The sequence below is a fragment of the Caloenas nicobarica genome, chromosome 24, assembly GCF_036013445.1.
Source record: "Caloenas nicobarica isolate bCalNic1 chromosome 24, bCalNic1.hap1, whole genome shotgun sequence".
Lineage (NCBI taxonomy): Eukaryota > Metazoa > Chordata > Aves > Columbiformes > Columbidae > Caloenas > Caloenas nicobarica.
In genome coordinates, this window is record NC_088268.1 from 733,669 (window position 1) to 746,376 (window position 12,708).

The 12,708-nt window shown below is 51.2% G+C and overlaps 2 protein-coding genes across 2 annotated transcripts; one reads left to right on the forward strand and one right to left on the reverse strand.

The window, feature by feature from the left end:
- Positions 1 to 1,954: 1,954 nt before the first annotated feature.
- On the reverse strand, positions 1,955 to 8,182 carry LOC135998114 (feather keratin Cos1-2-like). The gene is made up of 2 exons (XM_065651223.1): positions 8,099 to 8,182; positions 1,955 to 2,281 (listed from the first exon to the last, which is right to left on the reverse strand). Exons 1-2 carry the CDS (start codon positions 8,180 to 8,182, stop codon positions 1,955 to 1,957), a joined length of 411 nt encoding a protein of 136 aa, XP_065507295.1.
- Positions 8,183 to 8,307: 125 nt separating this feature from the next.
- Positions 8,308 to 9,059, forward strand: LOC135998094 (feather keratin Cos1-2-like). Its single transcript, XM_065651202.1, has 2 exons — positions 8,308 to 8,439; positions 8,733 to 9,059. The coding sequence occupies exons 1-2, from the start codon at positions 8,308 to 8,310 to the stop codon at positions 9,057 to 9,059; spliced, it is 459 nt and encodes a 152-aa protein (XP_065507274.1).
- The last annotated feature ends 3,649 nt before the right edge of the window (positions 9,060 to 12,708 follow it).

A 12,708-nucleotide genomic window follows, 5' to 3' on the forward strand; every position in this document is an offset into this window, starting at 1 on the left:
GAAAATATATCTGCCACAGTTTTTGGTTGTCTCCCGGCGATGAAACCACGACACCTTGAAAGATCACCTGCTCCAATCTTTCATGGGAAAGAGAGACAAGATGAGATTATCTACCACCCTGTCCAATCACAACTTGGAAACTTGCAGCAGATGGGAACTCTGCCACATCCCTGGGAGGTCATTCCAGTGAAGGATTGGTCTTACTGTAAAAAAGGTATTTCTTATGTGAAACTGAAACCTCTCCCAGTGACACTTGGTCTCACTGGCCCTTGTCCTCGCCATGTGGCTCCTTTGAATGAGAGAGCTTGCATCTTCTTTGTAGAAATTATTGAAGTACTAGAATATGTTGATGAGGTGTGCCCGAGCCTTCTGTTCATCCAGCAGAAAAAGACCTGTCTCCTTCAGCCTTCCCTCAGAGGACAGGTTCTCCAGCCCTTTGGTCCAATTAGACGCATACACAAGAGTGGTGGTGGCTGTCAGATCAGGATCAGGGAAGGCCGAGTCAGGGGACTTGGATCCCAGCAGTGGCTTTCTTGATGCAGAACGGCCAGTCAGCACAAGTGGCAACTGCGTGAAGATGACCACAATCCCAATGCCCGTGCTACCAGGGCTTGCAGGAAAGAGATTTTCTCTCCCGTGGGAGTGTTGCAATGAAGAAGTTTGCATATGGTGACATTACAATTGAAGGACATGAGTGGGAGGATCATGAACTCAGTGATAGCCAGGAAGACAGGAAAACGTCAAAATGACTGTGCCAGGAAGCAGGCAACATAAATGATTTTCCTCAAGGCAAGGAAAATCTCCATCATTTTCGACACCACGGTGGCGGTGTACCAGGTCTCCACCAAGGAAACATGAGGAGGAAGAATGGAGGTCATTCTCCACCAGGGTTAGAAGATACATGGAGAAGATAATGGCACATGGGGCCGTGTGCCCACCCTGGGATGGATGGAAAGCCCAGGGGAATGAGATCAATTACAGGTGTCTTGTTCTCCATTGCCATGGCCCAGTACACGACCAGAAGGAATCAGCTGTCCAGACAAGAGGGAAGGAGCAAAGCTGTGGTGGGTTAGATCTACTATTTCAGTTGCTTTTGAAAAGGCAAACCACCTTTGTTTCTGACTTAGAGAACCCACTTACCCCAGATAAAGGTCTGACCACACCAGGGTTCAGGTGTGGATGTGGACCAGAGCAGAAAGGACCTGGCAGAGTTTTGACCACCATTTCTGCTCTGCTGGAACTCACCATTGCCATGGAATGGCTGATTTGCGTTGCACGTAATTGGATGTGTGACAGTTCCTGGGTGCATTGGTTTCTTAATTGCCTCGTTCTTAATTGCTTACTTTAAATGACCAAAGTGCCTCTTAGGTCTAATGTAGATCATGGTTGGAGATTACATTACTGGGAAGAGCAGAGAATGTTGGGTAAAGAAATGCCAATGTGTTTGCCCAAGGGAGCTAAGCAAGGGTGAGACACCCACTAAGTTGACTGTCCCTCGCAAGCAACTCCAGTCAATTTATTTATGAAAACATGAAATTGATTTACTGTGTTGCAAAGTGACAAAATCCACTGCAGGGAGTCCCACCCTCCCCTTCATCCACATGTTTCCCCTGAGCAGACTGGAAGAGTTGCCTAAAAGCAAAAGAGGACACGGAGGCCCAGGCTTGGATGCAGCACAGCTTTAATGAGTCTCAAGAAGAAAAGGAGGTGGCTCAGAAGGAGCACCACAGGCAGCCACAAGGATGTGGTGAAACTCCTGCAGTGAGGGAGGCCAACAGGTCACCGCTAGGCTTGCCTTGGGAACAAAATCAGCAGAGGAAAGAGAGAGAGACACGAGTGGAAGAAGGAAACAATGGTTCAAAGCTTAGAATGCAATGCTGTGGGTCTCTGTCTCCTTTCAGGACCATGTTCAAAGGTCTTGAGAGGTTCTTGCCCAAAGGAGCTGCCAGCAGCTTTAGCAGGGTCGACATCTGCTGCCACCGTAGCGGCTGGTAATGCAGGAGAGGTCAAAGCCCCCGGAGTTGATGGGCACTCCCTCCGAGCTGAGGATGCTGCCAACAGCAGCGGAGGTGGAGGAGCCCACAACGGTGTTCTGTGGGAAGGAGCTGAGGATGGGGCCGGGCAGGGTCACCACCACTGCGGAGGGCTGGATGGCGATGGTGGAGCTCTGGCATTGCCTGACACAGGGCTCATTGCAGCTGTTGGCCAGTGGGGTTGGGCCACAGGGCTGGCAGGGCAGACACGGGTTGCAGCAGGACATGTCTCTGGGACAGAGGTTCACCTGGGAGAGAGGGCAGGAGGAAATAGAGCATCAGGTGTTGCTCTTGAGAAACAGCACTGCACCAAAACACAGTTGAGCCAAAGCACCTCTTGGCCCAGCATGCGCTGGCAACCTCAAATCCCAGAAGCCACCTCCATTGTCCCAAATTCTCTCTGTGGAAGACCTTCTCTCCCCTTCCCTCTCCCATGAGATGCAGCTCCCACCCCAGGGTCAGGACAGACCCTTCCGTCTGAGACACACATTGAGGAAAGACACCTGATTCTGAAGCAGGAGGAGAAGAGGCTTCACACTCACCTGATTCCCAAGGAGAAGGAGGCAAGAGAAGTGGATGATAAAGCTGAGAGTTGGGCTGTCTTTTATAGCAGTCCTGAACTGCCTCAGGCCCAGGCAGCCTTTGTGGAAGTAATAATTTTCTGACAAGCTCTTGGTGAATGCAAAACATGCCAGCTAATGGTATGAGCTGTGTCCTGGTTTTCTGCACTGCCGCCTTTCTATTTCCTGGTATCTGCCACATATTTTCCTATATGAAGGCTTCTTTTGTAAGTGCCGGGATTAGAGGCCTGAGAATTTGCAGGTTGGACACATGTCAGCATGTATTTCTTTTTAGTTCATGCCCATTCCCTCACGGACGCTTCTTTAGAAGGCTGGATGAGAAATCCCAGGATTTCCGGGGCAAGGATGCATCGCTGTGTTCAGAAGACAGGAACTAAGAGCCAGAGGGGTCCAGTGGAGGCAGGCTGGGGAACTCTGGTGGGTTATTTTGTATCATCTTACTGACAGCAGGGGTCCCAGCTTCTCCCAGGCCTGCAATCCTTAGCTCGTCCCCAAGGGCTCCTGTGACTGTGTGCACTGCCCTCTCTCATTCTCTCCCGGCTCCCTCCACCAGTCATTGGCTGTCGTATTCCCGGGCGCGTGGACTGCACTTCATGTTTTCATCTCTCTTTCACCCTAAGCTGCCCTCAGGAGGAAATTGCAACCTCTTTGGCCTTCTCCTCTCTCTGGGCAGTCTGTGGGTCCCAGAGACATCTCGAGCAATGCTGCCAGTGCTTCTGTCCTGCTTAGAGTGCCCCGTCCCTGCTCTGGAGGGGAGGTCCCCAGCAGCTCCTCCGTCACATCCATTGCTATGTGCTCATCTGCAACAATGTGCCTGTCAGCGTGATTGTGTACCAGCCTGTGTGATTCTCTGCATGCACATCCATGTGCTTGTCTGCCTGGCTGTGCACACACCTGTGTGCCTCTGGTGGGACCGTGTTTCTATTTACCTGTACAATCCGTTGCACATCGCTGGACTTGTGCACATTTGCTTGTGTCTGTGCATCTGTGTATATCCTGGTGCACACGTGAGCAAGTTGGATATGTGTTAGTGCATGTGTGTGTGTACGTAGTTGTGCCTGACCATTCCAAGTCCCGTGTTGACACCCCTCTGTGTAAGTGCCAGACATTGACACAGTCTCAGCCCCTCATCTCAGAGGGCACAGACAGGGCCACAGCAATCTGGTCTCAATGAGGAGAATACCCAACCCTGAACAACTCATTTTATCTTGGCTGCAGGGAGCTTCAAAGGGTTGATCTGTTTCCCGGGTCCTTTGCTCCTGACTCCTGCAAAAGCTTTGAGGGTACAGGATTCACCTGGCTCCATGACTGACCCTTGTCCAGAGCCAGGAGCTATGGGAAAAGGAATGCGAGCATGAGGAGGCTGGGTGGAGGAAGATGGTGACCATGGGGCGTGTAGCCAACAGCACCAGTAAAGAGCACCAACTCTGTACAGAGCCAAGGATGCCAAGTGCCAGCAACACTAGATAGGTCCAGCTGTGCCATAAGGTCTCTTTCCAAGCCTCTAACGAGACACTGACTGCAAACAGTTTTTACAAACCATTTGGCCATGCCTGAGATGCAGCAGGTGTAGCTTCTGGGCCCCATGGCCTGGAGAAAGAGTGTGGAACTCAAGCATTGGCTAGCATCGCCACACGGGGGAAAGCAGCCACTGGTTCTCCTCTGAAAAGCTTTGCACAGTATCACAGAACCCCAGAATGCTCGGAGTTTGAAGGGACCTCTGTAGGTCATCTTGTCCAACCCACCTTCTAAAGCAAGTACACCTATAGCAGATTGCACAGGAATGTGTCCAGGTGGGTGCTGAATTTCTCCAGAGAAGGAGACTCCACAACCTCTCTGGGCAGCCTGTTCCCGTGCTCTGTCACTGTAGAAGAAAATAAGTTTTTCCTCATCTTCAGATGAAAGCTCCTGTGCTTCCAGTCTGTACCCGTTGCCTATCATCCTATCATTGGGCACCACTGAAAGGATTCTAGTACCACAATCTTGACATCCACCCTTAAGGTACTTGTAAACATTGATAATATCGTCTCTCAACCTTCTCTTCTCCAGGCTGAACCGACACAGCTCTCTCAGTCTCTCCTCATAAGAAAGATGCTCTGGGCTCAGATCATCTTCGCAGGCCGCCACTGGACCCCATCCAATAATTCCTTATCCTTGTTAAACTGGGGGCCCAGAACTGGATGCTTTTCCTTAAATGCAAGCATTCTGGCTCACACCACAGTGCCTTTCCTCTTCCAGAAATGATGGCAGAGACATCCTGCTCAGGATTCTCAAAGTGCTCTGGGAGGTGGCCCATTCCCTGCATAGGACACCTCTCCGCAGCAGACAGAGGAGGGCACCTCTGGACTGGCTGGGCTGAGGGTCTTGACTGTGTGCTGCTTCACACCTGGCTCCCATCAGGAAACTGTGGGGAAAGACCTCTCCCCTTGTGGGATCTGGGGTCCACAGGGCCACTCAATGAGTTGGGAACTCTGCAGTGAGTGACCAGTGGTGGAAAGGGGGCACGGGGGCTCTGCCTGCCTTAAAGAACCCTTACTGCAGTGTCCCATCCCACTTGTGCATCCGCAGCACCAAAGAAAAGCTTTTTCACTGTGGAGGTGGTCAAACACTGGAGCGGGTTGTTCAAGAGAGGTTGTGGAGACTTATCTGCAGAGATACTCCAATCCTGTCTAGATACAGCTCTCAGACAGCATGCTCTAGCTGACCCTACTCTTGCAGAGACATTGAGCGAGGTCGTCTGCAGAGGTGACTTCCATGATTCTGTGAAATGCATAGCTCAAGGTGCTCCGGCCACACAAGGAAATTCAGGTTTCTCTCAGGGTCAGCACACTGGGCCCCTGAATTGAATTGTCCCCCACCACTCCATTTCTCTTCTGTCCATTTCCTCCCCAGGCCCATGCTGAAGTGCAGCAAAGCGCGTGTGCCCACCCCTTAAGGAGACACTGCTGCAGCCCTGTCCAAAATGTCTCTCCAGAGCTACTCTCACTTCTTAGCCAAGCACCCTTGACACGGCACTCGGGGCACTGTGGGGCCCTGTCATAAAGCGGGAAACCAAACGCAGCATAAAGGGAAACAATAGCACGTGCCATGTCATTACCTGCAATGTTACCACTCATTAGGAGCACGCAGGAAAATTGTGGCTTATGCAGTGTGTGCCTTTGGGCCCGAGGCGGTGTGAAGACAGAAGAAAAACCAGTTCAGCTGGTCACTGTCCCAAACAGTTCAGTCACCTCCTTCACATTAGGAACCAGGTGAATGGGAATTCCCTCTTCTCCTTCCCCTCCTCCTATAGGAAGGGGTCCAGCCTTCAAGGAGATCTCAGTTGGTATCAGATCCTTGGTCTCATGTTAGTGCTCTGAGATAGTGGTTGTGGGAGAGGGCAGAGGAGAGATGGTTTGTCATGGAGAGAGGCTGAGGCTGGGCTGAGGTGGCTTTGTGGCTACAGGCCAGGCAGGAGTATCCCTGGGCTCAGGCAGAGAAACCCTTGTTCCCCGCTGCACAGCACCCACCTCCCATCCCATCAGGTGCCTCGGCCTCTGAGCATGCCCTAAGGATGGTGATCCCAACTTGAGCTGTCTTCATGGGAGGACGCCATTGCTGCAGGAGACCCTGGGAGGTCAGCAGCTCCACAATAACTCAAGGCCATTCTTCTTGGTCTGGATGGAGGTGGTCTTGGGCAGGAGACTCAGACAGAGAAGATGGCTACGTGGATGTAAGGAGAAGATTGCAGGAGAAATCACTTTGGCTCATGTTCAGCTTCCCAGCATCTCCAGAAGAAGGGGGCATGGCATGCGTCGAAGCAAAGGCATCGCATGTGCCGGGTACACGAGCACAAATGTCAATTGACATCGTGGCCCACCACCCCCACAGAGGAGCAAGAGCAGGAGAAAGTGACTGCACAGATAGAAAGCAGAAATAAAGCACGGAAATTACAAGCACTCGTGGCACTTCTAACTACCATAGCTGTTGCAAATGCAAGAGGACCTTGGCTGGCTTCCAGGCACTCACCCGGCAGGATACTCTCTCCTTCCTCTATGGGACAGGACGAGAACATAAGATGGAAACGGTCATGAGTCCCAGTAAAGACAGGGGGATTACTCATCAATTATCATTAGCGGCAAAATAGACCTGATTTGTAGAAGATTGATTTAACTTATTAACAATAAGACACAAAGAAGGATGGTGAAAACAGCCAAAATAGCCTTAAGAATTTCCTCACATTCCTTAACTCTTTCTAACAGATTAAACTTCCCTCCTTCACTGCAGGCTTCTCTTTTTGATCCACTCTTAAACAATACAGTGGGATGCAGCATAGCAGGTTGTGGTCAATACACAAATGTTCCTTTCTGATGAAGGCTGGACTTTGACTGACGTACTCATGAAAATCATCAGTGTTTGTGGCTTTCCCTAATCCACACGTACCTGCATTCCCAGACACAGCTGATGGGCCCTCAGACTCAGCTCTTTGTATGGAGGAGGGGAATGCCCTGGTGCTTGAAAAGCAGAGGATTTTGACTGAAAACTGTTTGACTCTCCCTAATGCACCCAGAGATTTTGTCCTCCATCTCAGAGCAGGGCTACACCTTGACCCCAGCCTAATACCCACTTGATGAGAGCTGTCAGCCACTGCCTCACTCAGCACCAGGCTGACAAGCTGCAGAAATACATCTGGCATTGGCAAGGCATGAGGAGCCTATGTCCCATCCCAGTCACCAGCAACACTGCATCAGCAGGTTATTACTGCAGGGACAATGGCCTGCACAGGTAGGCAGGGTTTCTTGGACTTTCTTCCCGCTTGTAAAGGAAGAAAGGGAGGGTGCAGGAGGCAGAGACTGCATTTCAGTTCTCTGAGCACCTCTCTGCCAGGACAAAGGCATCACCATTCAGCTGCAGACGGGCTCCTTCTGGCAAGGGCAACCTGCTGCTCTACAGTGCTCTTGGACACACCAGGGAAGAGTCGCCCACTACGATGTGCACATGTCCTGATGATGAGGGTCACAGAGCTACAGATGGACACAAGTGTGCTCATGCAGGCCTGCAGGGAACTGTCTGAAAATCTGTACGCTCACAGAAAGCCAGGAAATCATCAGCAAGTAGGGACTTTGTTGAGGAGATGCTGGGGACCACTGTGGTAGAAAAGGATTCAAGTTCCAAAGGGAAAACGAGGCCCCAAACAAGCTCCTGGTGTTTCCTGAGGACCTGCAGAGAGTGCAAGGAGAGAGCATGAGGCAAAGGAGCCCAGCGAAATCGTCCTGAGGGCACTGTTAGTGTTGTAATAGTATCAGACACTCCCAGCAGAGGTCCACCTGTGTGCAACAAGGAGCAACCATCAGAGAGGTGGAGGGAGCAAGAGAAAAGGATACGGCATGTTGTCCCAAATGTCATTTCTTGGTCACTGGATGGGAAACATTACAGCGTTGCCCATTTCCAGACAACTTTGCCACAAAGGAGCCCACAGGAATGACCCAGATGCACATCACCTACCTGCACAGGATGCCACCAGCACTTGGCCTGAGTCCTCTGCCCACGCTGACCTCTGTCTACCCTGGAAACCCTCAGGCCCTTCATCCCGGCACTTACAGAAGAAGCCTTCATATAGGAAAGCACGTGGCATGAGACAGGAAATGAAAAGGCGTCAATGCACGAAATCAGGACACAGCCCATACCATTGGCTGGTGTGTTTTACATTCATCATGAGCTTGTCAGAAAATTATTACTTCCACAAAAGCTGCCTGGGCCTGAGGCAGTGCAGGACTCCTATAAAAGGCAGCCCAACTCTCTGCTCTCTCATCCACTTCTCTCGCCTCCTTCTCCTTGGGAATCAGGTAAGTATGAAGCCTCTTCTCCTCCTGCTTCAGAATCAGGTGTCTTTCCTCAATGTGTGTCTCAGCTGAAAGGGTCTGTCCTGGCCCTGGGGTGGGAGCTGCATCTCATGGGAGAGGGAAGGAGAGAGAAGATCTTCTGCAGAGACAGTTTGAGACTTAGTGGAGGTGGCTCCTGGGATTTGAGGTTGGCAGCGTATGCTGGGCCAAGAGGTGCCTTGGCTCTCCTGTGGTTGAGTGCAGTGCTGCTTCACATGTGCTCCTCATGCTTTGCTTCATCCTGTCCTCTCTCCCAGGTGAACCTGTGTCCCAGAGACATGTCCTGCTGCAACCCGTGTCTGCCCTGCCAACCCTGTGGCCCGACCCCACTGGCCAACAGCTGCAATGAGCCCTGTGTCAGGCAGTGCCAGAGCTCCACCATCGCCATCCAGCCCTCCGCAGTGGTGGTGACCCTGCCCGGCCCCATCCTCAGCTCTTTCCCACAGAACACCGTTGTGGGCTCCTCCACCTCCGCTGCTGTTGGCAGCATCCTCAGCTCGGAGGGAGTGCCCATCAACTCCGGGGGCTTTGACCTCTCCTGCATTACCAGCCGCTACGGTGGCAGCAGATGTCGACCCTGCTAAAGATGCTGGCAACGTCCTTGGGCAAGAATCTCCCAAGACCTTGCAACATGGTCCTTGAAAGGAGATAGAGCTTTGCAGCGTTGTATTCGGAGCTTTGAACTCTTGTTTCCTTCTGCGACTCATGTCTCTCTCTCTCTTGCTTTTGCTGATTCTGTCTCCCAAGGGCAGTGTGGCAGGGTCTTGTTGTTCTCCCTCCCACTGCAGGGCAGGCAGACTGGCACTCTGCAGGAGTTTCACTGCAATGTTATGGCTGTCTGTGGTGCTCCCTCTGAGCCACCTCCTTTTCTTCTTGAGTCTCATTAAACTTGTGCTGCATCCAAGTCTGGACCTCCGAGTCCACCTTTGTTCTGAGGCAACTCTTCCAGTCTGCTCAGGGAAAACACGGAGGAAGGGGAGGGTGGGACTCCCTGCTGTGGATTGTTTCATGCCCTTTCCTTTGGAGCTGAAGAAGACACTCATGGCTACGCTACAGGCAGTGGCCTTCAGTGAGTAAAGGGTTCCAAAGTGTGGCAGGAGTGGGGCTGGGAAGCTGCAATTCCTGGGCACAATCCACACCCTCATCTCTCTCATTCCTTCCCCTCCATTACCTGATCTAGTGTGCATGGCCAACACACATGGGCACAGACACATGAGATAGAGGAACCTCATACAATCCTTCAGCATCTGGCAGGGCCCAGTTGCTCTCCAGACATGCGTCTGCACCGTCATCATAGAATACCAGGATAAAAGGGACCACAAGGCCGACCTGGACCAACCTTTCTTTTCAAAACCACAGGCTAGCCAAGATGCTCCAGCACCCTGTTGAACGGAATCTTATATGTGTCCGATGTTTCAGAATCCACCACTTCCCTGAGGAGGTTGTTCCAGCGTGTCCTCGTTCTCATCATGAATAATTTTGCTCTCGTGTTCAGTCAGATACCTCCCAGGAGTAGCTTGTACCTATTGCCCCTCGTCTTTTCCACGTGACTGCTTGCAAAAAGGGAGTCTCGATTTTCTGTCTAGGCTCCCTGGAAATACTGGAGCATGGTGCTGAGGTCTCCACTAAGCTTCTCAAAGCTGAACAGCCCCAGTTGTCTCAGCCTTTTCTTATGCTGCAGATTCTTATCCCGTTGATCATCTTTGTGACCCTTCTCTGGAATATTTCCAGTCTATCCCCATCTCTTTTGTATAGCAGCGACCAAAATCAAGCACAATATTTGAGGTTTGGCCTGACAAGCTCTGAGTAGGGCGTGATAATGACTTCTTTGTCTCCACTGGTGGTCCCCTTGCTAATGTAACTGGGCATCCTGTTGGCCTTCTTTGTTGCAGCAGGACGTTGTTCTCTCCTGTTGAGCTGCTTGTCCACCGGGACCCCCAGGTCCCTTTCCACAGAACTGCTCCCCAGCCAGCTGGATCCCAGCCTCTGCTGGGATTATGTTTTCCCATGTGCTGCACCTTACACTTGGCTGAGATAATTCCCAGGTTAGGAGTGGTATCAGCCACACTCAGGCTACATAATGGAGTCCCCACTTGCTGTGAACGCAACGATCCTAAGGGCCACCGCAGTCCCAGGACAGCACTGAGTGTTCGAAGATGCATTTTCTGGCCATCATCCTACCCTTTCTACACAGAGGGTTACTGGGCAGATGGCTTGCACACTAGGGTCTTCCCAGCAGTGCAGTTGCTGGCCATTGGAGAGCTGTCCTGCAAGAGACCCTGCACACCCCTGGGAACCACATGGGCACATCAAAGTGCAGGGCTGGGCCCTCATGGTAGGACACCTCTCCCCACACCAGGCTCTGCAGTAAACAGCACCAGTCTTGGCGGCTACACTGGGAGGAAAAGTACTGCTCCTAAGCCCAGGAAGGCAAGCCCCCCACATGGTGCCATGGACCCGCTCTGCCCTGGGCCCAGGCAATGGACCCCAGCACGGAGCGTCTCCACGCACAAGAGAGCCGTCACCAAGAACACCTAGGCAATCAAGACACTCTTCTGGGTACGTGTATCTGCCACTCTAGATGGAAGTCTCTTATAGACCTGCTGACTCATCTTTGGGGGTTCTCATTTCTCTTGATCGTGACTGTCCTTCTAGAGAAGAAGTTCAAAGGTTCATGTCCCTCTTTGCTATTCCCTGCCTGCAGAGTACATCTCTTTCAGTGAAGAAATCTTGTTAATGAAGAGGACAATAGCCATGCAGCATCCTATTTTCTCTGCAAAAAAAAGTGAATCTCAATTGCAATAAACTCTTTTGGAATGAGGATTTTCTTTCTGATGACTGGTGCAGTAGAGTGGATGGCATATTGTGACATCACTATTGAAGGGTATCACTGGGAGGGACAGGGAATCATAGGATATTCCATACTGGAAGTGACCTTGTGTCCTGGATCATTGAGGGGAGCAACGAGAGGAGGTGGTCTTAGTCAGGTGACCATGGATTGGCCAATTGGAGTATTCCATCCCATTCACGACTTCCTGGATATGAAAGGTGGACCCAAAGGACGCTCCCTCTCTTCTGCTGGGTCTTCTGCTGCTTTGCTTCGTCTCTGCTTCTTATTCTGCCGTCCCTGCAAGCTGAGGCCTCGTGGCTGTCCCTGCACGTTGAGTCCTCGTGACAGACTGAATCTAGTTCCGGTTGGCTGCAGGATCCTGCTGGAGTAGCTGCTGGGAATTGCAAGACTGGTTCTATAATATTTGTTCTGCTTTATTTTTTCTCTATGTTTATTTAGTAGCATTAGTAAAACATTTTCAAATTTTCCAGCTTTCTTCTCTCTGTCCTTCTTTTCCTTTCCTCTCAAAATCGTCTGTCCTTACTGAAAAAGGAGGAGGAGCCGGGGGGAGCGGAAGCGGGGAGGGGGAAGAGGGTTAAGGAAAATGTATCTGCCACAGTTTTTGGTTGTCTCCCGGCGATGAAACCACGACACCTTGAAAGATCACCTGCTCCAATCTTTCATGGGAAAGAGAGACAAGATGAGATTATCTACCACCCTGTCCAATCACAACTTGGAAACTTGCAGCAGATGGGAACTCTGCCACATCCCTGGGAGGTCATTCCAGTGAAGGATTGGTCTTACTGTAAAAAAGGTATTTCTTATGTGAAACTGAAACCTCTCCCAGTGACACTTGGACTCACTGGCCCTTGTCCTCGCCATGTGGCTCCTTTGAATGAGAGAGCTTGCATCTTCTTTGTAGAAATTATTGAAGTACTAGAATATGTTGATGAGGTGTGCCCGAGCCTTCTGTTCATCCAGCAGAAAAAGACCTGTCTCCTTCAGCCTTCCCTCAGAGGACAGGTTCTCCAGCCCTTTGGTCCAATTAGACACATACACAAGAGTGGTGGTGGCTGTCAGATCAGGATCAGGGAAGGCCGAGTCAGGGGACTTGGATCCCAGCAGTGGCTTTCTTGATGCAGAACGGCCAGTCAGCACAAGTGGCAACTGCGTGAAGATGGCCACAATCCCAATGCCCGTGCTACCAGGGCTTGCAGGAAAGAGATTTTCTCTCCCATGGGAGTGTTGCAATGAAGAAGTTTGCATATGGTGACATTACAATTGAAGGACATGAGTGGGAGGATCATGAACTCAGTGATAGCCAGGAAGACAGGAAAACGTCAAAAGGACTGTGCCAGGAAGCAGGCAACATAAATGATTTTCCTCAAGGCAAGGAAAATCTC